This window comes from Leptosomus discolor, chromosome 13 (genome assembly GCF_034619465.1).
Source record: "Leptosomus discolor isolate bLepDis1 chromosome 13, bLepDis1.hap2, whole genome shotgun sequence".
Taxonomy (NCBI): domain Eukaryota; kingdom Metazoa; phylum Chordata; class Aves; order Leptosomiformes; family Leptosomidae; genus Leptosomus; species Leptosomus discolor.
In genome coordinates this window covers 8,621,000-8,635,131 of record NC_141403.1, presented here as the reverse complement: position 1 = coordinate 8,635,131, position 14,132 = coordinate 8,621,000, and the positions used below count along the sequence as shown (strand labels likewise).

Here is a 14,132-nt window from a genome sequence, read left to right as displayed (position 1 = left end):
CAATCATTTTGCACTATGACTTCTTGCCTGCCTCCCTACCTCCTGAATTCAATACCGGATCGTGTACTGATACAAAGCTCCTATTTTCACTCGGTCAGTAAGAGAGGGTTTGAAAGGCTTGGTTGAACATGCTAGAAACAAAACCATGGGAAATGGAAAGCATTATGACAGCTCTTTGTTCAGAGACCTCCAGCACAAAAGAAAATTCAGCAGATGGGCTCAAGCCCATAAACTCGCAGAAAGCGTTTTCAGATGGGATGAGTTAGTTCTGTGCCAGATCCGTGTAAGCTGATATGCTCCAAGAAATGCAAAACACGGATAAAGAAAATGAAGCCTTTGCCAAACCCTAACGCTGTAATTTTCATGCAGTCAGACAAGATTAACTGAACCTGTGCTTCCCAGTCTTATTTGCAGGCCAACATTAATATATAAGACTATGTTAATTTTCTGTTGCCCCCCACAATCTATTTAAAACAAAGAACAAAACCACTATCCTTCAAAACTTAAGTAAAATAAAGTTCACATTCAGCTAAGCACCCTTTCATCCTATGACTTAAGCCTCTCCAAGTCACTGTCAGTACATTTCTAAACGCTCTGTGCTGAGAGCAGCAAAGCTTTTACAGTTCAGAATGGCAAGACTAACTTCATAAAAGATTAATATACTTGAAAAGCAGGTCATTTATTAAAAGATCTTTAAAAAGCTTCCTTTCTTAAAAAGCAAAACTATCTGCCCACCTCCGCATCTCGTCTGAAAGCATTTGCATACACAGCTGTTCTCCAAATTTCAACCCTGTTCTTTTTTTTTCCTCCCCCTTTTTCTTTTTTTCTTTTTTTTTTAAGATTTGAATAGCAGGTACTTATCGAAACAGTGGCATGCTTCACCAAGTGCCTTCTGCTTCCACACACTGATTTATCCCATCTCCCAGATGAACACAGATACGCTTTTCGCACACACAGGCTTGAGGTGTCGACCCGCAAGCCCCAGGGCTGCATGAGATGGCAGCTCGGGGGGCTTTAGCTTCTAAAACTGCTCTTCTCTGACCACAGCTGGGACTCTCCCCCAGCACCCAGGCGAGGTCAGACTTTGCCTCTCCCAGATCCTCAGCTGTCCTCTTGTTTTATGACAGTCTTTTTAGGCAGCGCCCTTCGGCCTGGGTGGTGCAAGGGGTCTGGGTGCCACAGGTATAAGGCACACACGTACCGCGTTCCCAAGCAGCGTACAGCAAAACGGTAACTATTGCTTGGATAGCGTGTCCGTATCGTTCTTTTCACTGGAAATTGTAGCACCTTTGCACACTGCAGTCCTCAAGCCAGCATTTTATATGAAGCCAAGGAACTAGTAAGACACTGCGGCAGAGAAAAGCCCAGGCAGTTTTGGACCACAAGGTTGGTATCTCAACATATGTTTGGCATCCTGTTCTTCAGGAGTGTTTTCAGTCACTACTTGTTCCTGAAGAACCACCTCTTGCTGTTTCACCTCGCCTGCAAGTAGCATGGGACACCAGAGAATTAAAAACTAATCCATTAAATAGATTACATTCAGGACGCTGCTCAACTGCAGCCACGGAGTTACTCCCTTGGAAACAGGCTGCCATGAATAGGGGGGTTGTAAAAGACAGGACGACAAGTTGTGGGCAAATTGCTTTGGGATTCAGAGGCATCAACATAACTAAGGGATGAGGCTGCTTAAGAAAGGAGGCAAAGTGAGGAGACTATGACGACCTCGGTCATACGTTCTAGAGAAACTGAAAAAGCCAGACAAGACAAGGAAGGAACATGTAGAAGAAGGGAGGCTGGGAAAACTCAGAAAAGGCAAGACACCAAGAAGGTGGAGAAGACTTGCAGTGCCAAAAGACAAGAACAATAATAGCACAGATACTAGCACTCTTACTCTTGTCATAAGACCATCATGAAAATTACTTTAAATTTAGAAGAATGACATTTAAGAGACTCCAGTTTTTGTTATATAAATGATTGTTTTTCATGAAAACTAGAAGAGTGACTACTTATTATTACTGAGTTTTGATGGGCAGCCACAACGAAATTCTTAAGTGATCAAGTATAAAATATGCTTGAAGGCTGTTCCTACCTATCAGGGCAAAACAGATGGTGTGGTGTAGGTGTCTCCACGACACCCCAAACGGACAACATCCGAGTATTGTAGCAGCATTTTACAGTACTATCAGTAACAAATGCTAGGACACAGCTATTGATCACCACTTGGGCTTCCAGGGAGAAAAATAAAAGGCGGTTATGGGTTAATGCTTCTGACTGGAATTTGCTTATTTAGAGGCTCACTTAGATGCCATCATCAGGAGATAAAAGTCCTCACACTGAACAGACAACTTTAATGGCCTTTCCCATTAAGCTATGGGTGATATATTTGAAAGGACAGATTATTGGAGACTTTCTGCTGACAGCAAGGAATGCCAGACGAATTCAGAGTATCAGTGAACATGTAAGTCTTGGTAATAAGGATTTTAATACAGAGTTATATTACAATTCAGGACAAAACACCTTGACCAATTTATTCTCTTGTACAGCACAAAGGGACCTTCCACTATATCTGCATTTATATTCATTGCCAAAACAGGCAACGGACCCTTACTGTTCATGGGAACAAAACTCCAGATGCTCTTATATTCTAAGCCTAATGTGCTCAGCTACTGGTGTGGCACCATTAATCACATAAAACATGAGTTTTACAGCCTTGGAAGACTGGCACCTCCCAGATTTATTGGTTTGACCACTCCACTTAATAAAAAGTTTCTTATGAAAAAGTGAGCTCTGAATATAATGTACTAAACCTTATCATCTCATAATCAATAGGTATCGGGAAGACTGTTTTTAAGGTTTAGCTCCTTTCCTGTTCTCCCGCAGACTGAATTATTCAGCTCTGTACTGCAGAGCTCCATTAAGCACTTTGTTTTTCATTGAATGCCTGGAATCAAACGCGTATGGCCTCCACGGATGGATAAACTGCTGTAAAAAGAGGTAAGTCAGCAATACTGATTGGCTCTGTTGTCTGAGTGTGCCTTTTGATTTTTGAATTTCTGCCAAAAGCATCATTCTGTGTTTACCCTTCAAAAGCCCTCGGTCACTCAGCTGCTGCATGCGCTCGCAGCACAGCTCTTTCCTTTGCAGAAACAGCACCCATAAAAAAACCCCCGAAAATTTCAGCACTTGGGGTCGTTGAAGGTAAATTTGTGGCACAGATCCCCCCTCTCTCATCCTGCATGACATTGTTCCTATAGAATATGAAGTGATTAAAAGACCAGTTTTGCTTTGCTGCCCATTCTCTTTCACTCAAACGGTTTGTCCCTGCCCAAAGCTGCACATTGCTCCCAGCGTGATCGTTTTCCTCTTCCCTTCCCTCCCCAGCAAGTCAAAATAACAGAACCACCATAAACCTCCGTGCTGGTTTCTTTTGTGTGTGTGAGAGCGTGAATTCCTACTAATTACTGACAACATACTGTGTTTTATTTTGCTTCTGGGGCCAGGACTGCCAGCGCTGGGCTCAGCACCAGCTCTCACAGGACGCCACAGACAGACATCTCCCTCCAGAGCTGCTGCTGCTGCGACCAGAGCTGCTGTTCAACCACGGACGCTCGCTGGGCGCTTCGCACCTGAGCAAGCGGCTGCAGGAGGCAGCAGGAGCAAGAGCAGAAGGGGTCCCTGAGGAGGTGCTCGAGTTGGTTACGGCTCCCGGCAAATTCAATGATTGGCACCCGGGAATCTCCTAAGGCAGAGACAAATGACGAACCCTCTCGATGTGATGGGGTTCCCCGTCTGCAAAGGCCAAAGAGTTGTTCCCATCTGAAAACAAAGAGCACATCAGACCCCGACGATTGGGTTTTCATGCAAACACACAGGCGACAGCAAGACTCCGAACAAATCAATCCTACCTGCATAAACCGTAGCAGAGGGGCAAACAAAGGCCATCGTTACCTGCTCGTGCAGAGCCTGGGGGGCATTTGGCCATCTCGTGAGTTGGGTCACCGCAGCCTCACCAGAGCCCAAGGTCGGGGTCCCGCACAGCCTTATTCACGTGCAGGGTGCAAGCAGCAGGGAGAGTGGGGTCAGAGCCCGTGCCGTGTCAAAGGCGCTGCTTCAGCTCTGGGATGAGGAAATGCTCTCTTGCAGAGAGCTCACAAGCCTAAACCCCCTGTGGCATTAAAAAGGAAATGAATTTGATTTCTCAAGCCTGCGGCTTCCTAACAAACCTTGGGAAACAGGTTCAGCATACTAGCATACACTCTAATACATTTTCTAGTTATAAAGGCCTCTTTATTACCGGTTTTGGCTGACAACAGATGAGATAGCACGTTCATCGTCATTCTTAAAACACTTGAGAGAGAACAATGTGAGTGCGTTTTTATTTCGGTTTTAACTTCTTTATTTCGTTGCTGTACAGCTGCATTACACTTGGCTTTAATCCCTTAAGCATTATTTTCCTTGGCAAAATAGTCACTGAACTGAGTAGAACTTACTATTGGAAAAATATGCTTGAAAACCCAGTGTGATGTCAATGCCAACTGAAACCCATGGACCTTAAAATGTCACAAATGTGCCTGTAGCTGAAATACATAGCTCTGCATTTTTTTGACCGAACTAGGAATGTCGTAAGTCTTAGGTTGTGAAGCCAACTGTAAAACCCATAAAGTAGCCCCCCTGGAACGGAATGTGTGCTTTTTTACCCACCCGCCCCATGAACAATCATTTAGAAAACAATTATGTAAAACTTGAGGTCGGATAATTCCGTCGGCAACAAATGGCTGCGTGGCTCCGCTTCCCATCTCGCCTGCATTAACCGTGGCCATCGGTAAGAAGCTGGGCTGCAGGCTTCTTGGAGGAAAGATAGAACCCAACTTTGTAAAACATCTTTAATATTCAGATATATAAATAAGCACTACTGAAGAGTAATTCAGAAGACTGCGGTGATTCATTATGAACAGATGCTATAAACGGGAACAGTAACATTGCTAGGTAAGGAAGAAGCAAGCTATTTTAGGAGTCTTGAAAATCTCTTCTAGTTCTTCAGACAGATCATGCTGCTATAGTTACTTTATAAAAAATTATATTCTGAAAAGCACTTTAGTAAAAGAAACCTTTTACTGGAACTATTATTTAACCAAGACCTTCTACAGCACTAAAACACACTGCAATTGAGTTCCTGATAGAGTTTTAAGAATGGGAGGAGTAAAAAAAATTTAAAAAAAAGAACGAACAAAAAAACCTACCATACCTGCACCAGGAGCTATTTATTAGCATAACACTCTTCCTTTTAAAGATTTCGTAACAACTGAAGTATATACAAAGTCTTACAGCATTTACACAATAAAAAAAGTTTCCTATTAGCTGATGAAGTATAAGGTAGTGCTGCAATTTACTTCAAAGCATGTATACAATAATAATGAAGCAGACCACTGTACTTTCAACTTCTCTGCTACCACACCACCACTGTCAGTTGAAATGACAGTTAATTAAACCACTGGGAAGACACAGATTTTCAAAAGATTTGTAACAGGTTGACCTGCAGCACTAACCATCAGAAAAATAAAAAAAAGGAAAAAAAAAAAAAAAGAAGCTACATACTGTCATGTTTCTACACTTTCCTAGAGCTGTAACAAACTTTCACAGCCTTAGATATAACATATGCAAGACAACATAATCACAATTTTTCAGATATAGTTCAGCTACTGAGTGTATTTACTTCTGAATAGGAGGCGTTACATTGATATGGCTGTGTGTTTCCATTTTTGTTCGTTAACTGTTCAAATAGGTCTACAAAAAAATTAAAAGACAGCATGGAGTTTGTAGTCACGATGTGTTTGACTAAGAAAGGCATTCAATATCAGCTATAGGATCTAATCATTCCCGTCAAAAGTTTAAGACCAGGAATCTTCGAGTACAAAACCAAACCCACAAAATCCCGCACCTACGCCGTTTGCATGTGTTGACCTTCTTCAAGCTTTTACCACAGGGATAAAACAAAATCATTAAAATGCTTCTATCAACCCAAATGCAAGACTTGTTTTGTTTATGAGAGGTCAAGCAGATTCACTAGACTATTTCTGCTGTAAAACCGAGGGAGCTCACCTAGAAAAAAAGAAACCTTTACTGAACAGTCCCTTACTAAAGCAGACATATAGCTTAACAACGATACATAATTTAAGACCGTAGCATTCTTTGCCTTTTAGAAACAGTTTGACATGAGCGAGTAATGCACTTTCTACAAGAGATAAGGCTGCTTTGCCTATCATCGTATGCCTAAACCTCTTATTTTGGCCAATTTTGCTTTTCTTCCCCCCAAAGGGATTCTGTTTCAACTTAGAAACTAGTAACATCAGTTGACAATAGCTGTATTAAGACAAAAAGTGACATATACAAAATCCACGAGGAATCACATAAATAGCAAAGAAGTCATAGAACCTTTCCATGTAAACACTTTGATTATACTGAAGCCCTAATTAGATTCTCGTCTTAAACTTTTGGCAGATAATGTGTATGCTCAGCCAGGCTTTGTAGTTAGTTATTGTTCAAGTGGAAGCCAGGTCAGCTCACATGTTGACAGGCATGCAACTTGGAAACATTGCACAACAAGCAACACAAAGAGATTTGAGAAGTGTACAAGACTTCAAGTAGACTTCACAACCCTTCACAACCGACTATTCACAAAGATACAGTCCTTGCTTTTTCTACGGTGGACTTTTCACTCACACATGGGACACTTTCTGTGACTCTCTAGCTTGCTTGATGCTATACAACCACTTGATGATTCTGGCATTCCTTTCAATGGCAGAAATGCCGTATGGCACACGGTCATTGGCACTGTCATCGTTTCTAAGGTCACTGTTGCTGTCCTGAGACTGTTCACAGTCTGAGCTAATCATGCTTGCACTGCGAAAGTTGAGGGATATAATATCAGAGTTAGCCCTTGCAAAGTTTTCCATCCCGAGGTTTTCAAGCTCTTCGGGATCCAGTCCGCAGTAGTTAAAGAATCGTTCAACATCTGCGTCGACGCGAAAGTATCTGTCGCTTAAGTCTGATTTCGATCGCTGTAGGGAGGGTCTTCTACTAACTCCGCATCCAGACTCAACTGCCTCAATCTCTGGGGATTTCAGGGTGGCAATGGCAGCGATTTTGGGCTTTGGAGGCAGAGGTGGGGCTGAACTACTGCAGGGTATTGCTTTTAAGGGCTTTGCACTAGTTACTTTCCTAATGTCTGAGGAGCTGTGAGAGACATGCAAGAAAGTCTCTGCCGACTGATCTAGGAGCCTTCTGCTGACGTTGGAGCCGCTCTCCTGCGGGCTGCTACGGCCCTGCGTGGGGTAAACCTTCAAAGACTCGGCGAAGGAGTGTCGGTTCAGCTCTGTTGAATCGGCTCTGTGGGGCGGCCAGTTTCGGGGACCGTGCTTATGCCCTGAACCCGAGCTGGAGCCTTCGGAGCTGTTGATGATGTTCTTCAGAATCTCGAGTTTCAGATTTTCTCTCTGGACGCCGCTCTCAGTCTTTGCATTGTTGCTGAAAACTTTCAAGGTGGGGCTCCCCAGGGCTCGCTTGGCCGCGGGACAGACCGGCGGCTTCGCCAGCACCGCCGGCTTCACAGGCTCCTGCTTGGCATTGATGACCTCCTGGCTCTTGACGTATTTTGCCTTGTCGGCTTCTAGCCTCTCCACCGCGCTCAGTCTTTTTGGATTAGGCTCCGCCTGCCTGCGAAAATAGTCGGGTCCTTTGTTCAGGATGCGGAGAGGAACGGCGGACGTGAAAGTCACGGCAGGGCTGACCGGCTTCACCATGCTACCTGTCGGTAGTGTTTCTGTAGGCATGTTTGGTGGTCTTTCCCCCGCAGCCGTTTTGGATTCTTCTCTGGGATCTCCTAAATGCACGGTGCAGAAACATGTACATTAAGCACAATGAATAGCCGATGAATCCTGGGATCTGAGCGTTAGCAGCAGCGCCTCATCTCACAGCTCATTAAATAACACTGCGTTTCTCTTTTAAAGGCAGCCTTTGTAGGGCAAGGCCACCCGACACAAGTCCGCGTTAGTCTGCTCCGCCGACTCCTTTCTTCTCGCTCAAAGATGCGGGAGCCTCGCCGTTCCCTTTGTGCTCCGCGACCGGCAGCGATCTGAAACGCAGAATAACCAACCACACGTTAGCGAGCGCGCCTGACATCAGAGCGATAGCAACAGCCTCCTCTCCCAACGCCGGACGGGAGGCGGCCGCCGGCACTGGGGGAGGCGGCGCTCGGGGCGCCCGTGCCCCCCTCTCGCCCTGTGCATCTTACGAGAGACGTGTTGCTGACAGTCGGAGCTCAACAAAATTACGTTGGAAAAGAAAAAAAATTTTAAAAATAATTAAATCCCACCGCGATAGAGCTGTGCGTTTCTGGAGGGAGAAAGGGAAGAAAAATGTGTCAATTCAGACTTAGACCCATCGATCTCCTCATGGTCAATAAAAAGGCACTTTCAAACTAATATCTTTGGCTGTGATTAGTTGATTTGTCTACATATTTTACCTCTAAACCCCAAACCTTTTTCTTCTTATAGGCAACACACTGTAAATCTAAGACATTAAGTGTATTTTCCTCTTTTTATTAAACGCTCCAGAAAAACCTCGTCTAAAAAGCAGAGAACAGAGACCTGTAGCATTTTAAGTGCAATGCCCAACTTCCATCATTAATCTCACATAAAATCAACAATTAAAAGGCAGAAGATCTCATAACAGCCACCGATTCCAGTTCAAAGTCTGTTTGAACATCAGTCCCCAAAGCACCGGTGCTCCAGCAGTAAAATAAGGCTTTCCAAGTTCTCCTGATCACCTTACGGAAGAACAAAAAAAAGGCTTGGTTTTTGACAAAAGATTTTGGGAGCAAGCAAAACCATTCTGACTGGGTTTGGAAGAAAAGAACTTGTCTTCACACTTAGATACAATCATCCAAGTTTTCTACCAAGCACTAAGTGCAAATGAAGTTTACCTTCATCCAAGTTATTTTAAGATCCTATCACTTAGCATTGTCACAACAGTCTAAAATCCAACACCACGGATGATGTTACAAGTGCTGTAATAGTTTTTCCCACACGAGGCACTGAAGGGCACTTATCTCAGAATCTACTTTTCAAGCAGTGATTTCGCTAATGGCTCTCATTTGTTTTATTACTGCCCCATTAATCCATGCTGCCCTTTTTAATATCCCATTTCTGTTATCGCTGTGTTCTTCAGGGAGAGAAAGCAAAGCAGCTGCTACTTCTTCACTCATCCTAAGGAACGCGGAGCAGCATCCATCCCAGGGATGACTTGCTTTCACGTGTACTGCCACCCTGTGTGTGCTCATCCACCAATACCCCACGTACTGGCGTGCCATCAGTACATTGCTTAGACAAAAAAAAACCCACACACAAAAATTTAAATTCCAGCTAAAGATACATCAACAGTAAAAAGAAAACTACCTCAAGTACTGATTCCCAGAAATACATGATATATACATTGAATATTCTCTCTAAATCATCCAAGGTCAAAGCAAGCAAATAAAATATATAAATGCTATAATGAGATTATAGGAAAAAGCTGAGCTTTCTCCTGAAGGCTCACTCTCACAAGCATTCTCCAAATACAAACTAACATATTTAGGTGGGTGATAAACCAGACGCGCATTCAGTGCAATTGAAAGGGTAGTGAAATGTTAATTAAGCTTCCCTTTCAATGTAGTTTTATAAATCCCAGCGCTAACTCCTCAGCACTTCAACTTCCTGAATTTTAACTAAGTCTTTCTGAAAGAAAAAAAGCTCGCTTTCCGCATTTGGATCAACATATTTATTGGTACTATTTTGAAATCAAGAATTGCATTTCCAAACGTGCTGAAGGCAATTCCAACACGCATCTGCACACACGCATTTCTCTTCCGTACACACAAATAAAATCTTTCCATGTTGCCAGCTCAGAGGTTCGTGGTTAAGCACTTGTAAAAATACCCTATCGGTGTCTGTATTTGATACTTGCGTGCAGAAATGAAACCTATGCGAGAGCCAGTCTTGTCAGAAGAAAACCCTCAACATCCAACATCCCAATTCTCTGTGCCAAACACTCTCACCCAGCTGAGTTAATACCACTTGAATAAGTGAGACACAACCCTCCATTTCCTCCTTGGCCATTGTCATTAAAGGCCACCACGGTCATGCTCCAGAGGACAGCTGCCAACTCCATTCTCCTCCCAGTGAGCGGCTCTGCACACCATTACGGATCGGAGCTGTGGGAACCAAGGCATCGGACTCGAGGCTGTTTTTGGAAGTCTTTCCCCAGCACTTCACAACCTCCTCACTCAGGACAGCCCTGGTCGATGCCAGCAAGCATTGCTTAGGAGGCTAAGCATCCATGTTGGCATCAACACCACACTTAAAAGGAAGAAAAAAGAAGAACAACAAAAAAATCCCACTGTGCATGCATGTTCATCCCAGAGAACAAGAGTGCTTGTTTGCAAGCACATACGGGGCCAAGTGCCCTGAAGTCAATGGAAATATGCTGTGACTGGCAATGAGCTTCAGGCGTGCCTAGAAAGAGCAGCAAAGACCTGGTGAGGAGCCAGGGGAGAAACATCCACCTGAGCCAGCCCAGGGAGCTGGGGAGTCATGGCCAGGTGGTTACGTGGCCAGACACGGGGGCTTTGAACCTGTGGGGCTGCTGGTATAAATTAAGGTACATGCAGCTACGAAAAAGCCTCAACTATATTTTTGTCTGTTGTTTAAATTGCTCCATTTCACTGAGGTGCTGCATTTAAATACCACTGGAAAGTTTATTCAGTCCTCTCATCTCAGAGCGCTAAAAATTATTAATGAGATACTGTTAGACAAGAAAGTGGGATGAAAGAGAGGTGGATGAATGTAAAGTGCTAATGAAACAACCTCTCCTGCCTGTGCTGGTGATGGCTGCAGCCTGATTCTGCTGCCAGCTGGGAAAGCGAGTGCAGTTCCTACCAGCCCCTCTGCTGTCCACGGGCACCTGAAACACAGCGGCGACACCAGAGAGCCTTGCTCCTTATTAATTTCACGGGTAATGAAAAAGGCTGAGCAGCAGCAGTACAGCGTAGTCTCAGGAAGACAAAATTGTGCCACTTAGTTTCCAGTTGTGAAAATCATCATTGCAGCAACAGGGGTGTAGAAATGGCTTTCTTCTGGCTTCAACTCCAAAGGAACTCGCTGCTTCGGCATCCGAACTTCCTGCTGCGTACAGCTCTGGTACTGGTTTTGCACAGCAGAAATTCCAAAGCACACAAGTTTTCTTCACCTGCTCCCAGGAAATGTGTGACATATACTTAGGGACCTAAGAAAAGCTCATTTCCCTCTGTTTACATCGAAATGCCTACTCTCGAGGTGTAATTCTTCTACGGACTGAATTGTGTTTTTCAGGATTCACTCTGGATTTCCATTATTGCCCTTCCTTACACAACAACTGCTAGACTTATTTAAAGAACAAAAAAGCTAAAACCTCATGCAGATATTCAAACATAGCTCATTTTGCTACCATGCATACATTAATAAAATCTTTCTTAAAGTTCTTACTAACTGAGCTCCTTTAACATCCAGCAACTGTTGCAGACCTTCTGAATAGAACACAAAACGTACAAAGGGGTTGAGGGGTTTTGGGTTTTTAAAGCTGTATTTTCAGCCAGATGCTTAGGTTCAGGATTCCTTTGCGACCAAGGCAGAGATCCAAAGCACTTATTTATTCTAGGCATGGTCTGTAATCACTCTTAAGTCTGTAATACGTTTGTCAGATATTCACATTTAAATAACAGACACACTATCTGCATGATTTAGGGGAACACAATACAGCCTAGAGCAGCAATAGCTATACAACTATAACTACAAATAAATCCTCTATAAAATATTCTTTCCTTGATTTAAAGCCAAGACAGTAGGAGGAGATAAACTGCGAGAAACTTTGGAATTACAGTTCCATATAGTCTAAATACGCAGTTTTTTGAAATTTAAAAGAAATTTACGAACTAGCCCCATTCTGGCAAGTATTTATTTCTAGCGCTATTATTAAAACAATGTTATTGTACAACACTCAAGTTTATTTCTTATCTCACTCTTAAAGCTGCATTCTAAACACAGACTGAGTGATGCTAACGGACAGCAAAAAAGCGCTTCCCTCCCCGGTTCTGTGTTGCCCTGTAGCTCCTACACCTTAGCCAAGTTTCAGCCACTCTTTGCCTAAAAGCATCCACAGAAGAGCACTACATAATTTAACAGTATTCAAGTTGCAAGAAAGCAGCAAAAATCAACTGAAAATGGGACCCAAATGAAATGAGTGGTGAGGTCCTGGCACAGGCTGCCCAGAGCAGCTGCGGCCGCCCCCTCCCTGGCAGTGCTCAAGGCCAGGCTGGATGGGGCTGGGAGCAGCCTGGTCTGGTGGGAGGTGTCCCTGCCCAACCAAAACCATTCCGTGATTCTATGATTCTATGAAATTAGTGGAATTTCTGCTCTTGACTTCAGCGAGGACACAGCTTCCCCCGACAAATCTACAACGAAGCTCATGATTTTAATTCATCCCTCTGGGACAGTGGATGAAGGATTGTACAGGAGGTAGGATGAAGCACCGTGGATAAATATAACAAAGGCTGACAGCCTTTACTCTGCTTTCCTTGATATTTAAAGGCCTGTGTCAATTTTGTTTTCCAGATGATAAAAATATAACTGCCACTACCTCAAGATGCACCACGAACATCACATAAATTCCAGCCTAAGTGATCAACAAGCGATCTCACCAGGACTCAAAGAGATCACAAAATCTGCATGGGGACATAGGTGGAAAACGTCAGGCTCTGCTAGTGATCAGGTGCTCTGTAGAGCCACAGGTCCCGTTATAAAGATGCTGCTTCGTTAACAGTCCCTTCAAAGCCTATAAATGAGGGCTTCCCTGAGAATGACTTCCTACAGGTCTATGCGCTAAGTGTTACTAATGTGTATGTTTAAAACTGGTATAAATTCTTCTGTGGGTAACTGTCATTATAAACCTCACATATTTATATTACTAAGTTTAAAAACAGAGCCTAAGCCTAAATAAACTAGGCTTAAATTGACATAAGATAATTCACATCCAGAATGACAGCAGTATTTCATTTTTAAACCATTTTTAGATAAACCTGTGTACAGGTGTAGACTTGGTCTCACATAATAACTGTCAAGATAAATCATAAGGAGATGGAATGATCTTTCAGACCTATCATGACTCAAAACACTAATGAACGTGCTGATTTTCAACTCTGCTCACCCCCCAAACATGAAACAGTGAACAGTAAGTGAAGAGCAATATTAAATAGATGTTTAAGCTTCCAAACGGTCATAAAAAAAAAAAAGTGAACTACAGTGACCTAAACCCAAGAGTGGCAGAATTATGTAGACGTGGGAAATCTTCAAGTGGGAAGGTAACAACTTCGGCAAAGGCAGCCACTTTTCACTGCTGATGCATTACTTCCAACCAAAAAACACAACACTACAACTAGCATTGACTCGGTAATAACTTGCATATATGAACATACAATGGGCTGATACATTTACGCTAATTCTGCTTCGCTCTCACATCACACTCCAGGACTTTTAAGATAAACCCCTCTGTAATTAAAACACTGCCACCGCTTAGCACTCTATTTCACTGTGCAGTTAAAACAATGAGGTTTAAAGCAGGAATCTGCCATCACCAGAAATGCTAGCACTGTTAGGGGGAAATAGCTCCTGGAAAATCCACGAAGGTACAAATGCCTGGAAAGCAGGAAAGCAACTTAGCAGCTATTCCTGCATACTGTCCCTGTAATGCATGCTTATCGCTCACTGGGAGCTGGGCAGAGATGCCTCTTTGAAAGAAAACCCTTCAAAAAGTATTTTGCTGCTTTTCAGCTCTGAAATCCAGCACTGTTACATTTTCCAGTAGCAACAATCCAGTGATTACTTGCTTCTAGGTAAATACTGCCCTACAGATGGCTCCCGAACATGAAAACTCTGATCTCTGTCAAAATGCGCAGACAGCTGCACAAATGCACAAGAAAGCTCAGAAAGGAAATTTCCCTTTCTTCCAGCTAGATAGCAAAAAAATACTATTATTTAGAGCAGCATTACATGCTGTGTTTGCGA

The 14,132-nt window shown here is 43.3% G+C and overlaps 1 protein-coding gene across 1 annotated transcript; it reads right to left on the bottom strand.

Moving 5' to 3' along the window:
- Nucleotides 1-6,716: 6,716 nt before the first annotated feature.
- FAM110B (family with sequence similarity 110 member B) lies at nucleotides 6,717-7,829 on the bottom strand. The gene has a single exon (XM_086472729.1). The coding sequence runs from the start codon at nucleotides 7,827-7,829 to the stop codon at nucleotides 6,717-6,719; it is 1,113 nt and encodes a 370-aa protein (XP_086328855.1).
- Nucleotides 7,830-14,132: the final 6,303 nt, after the last annotated feature.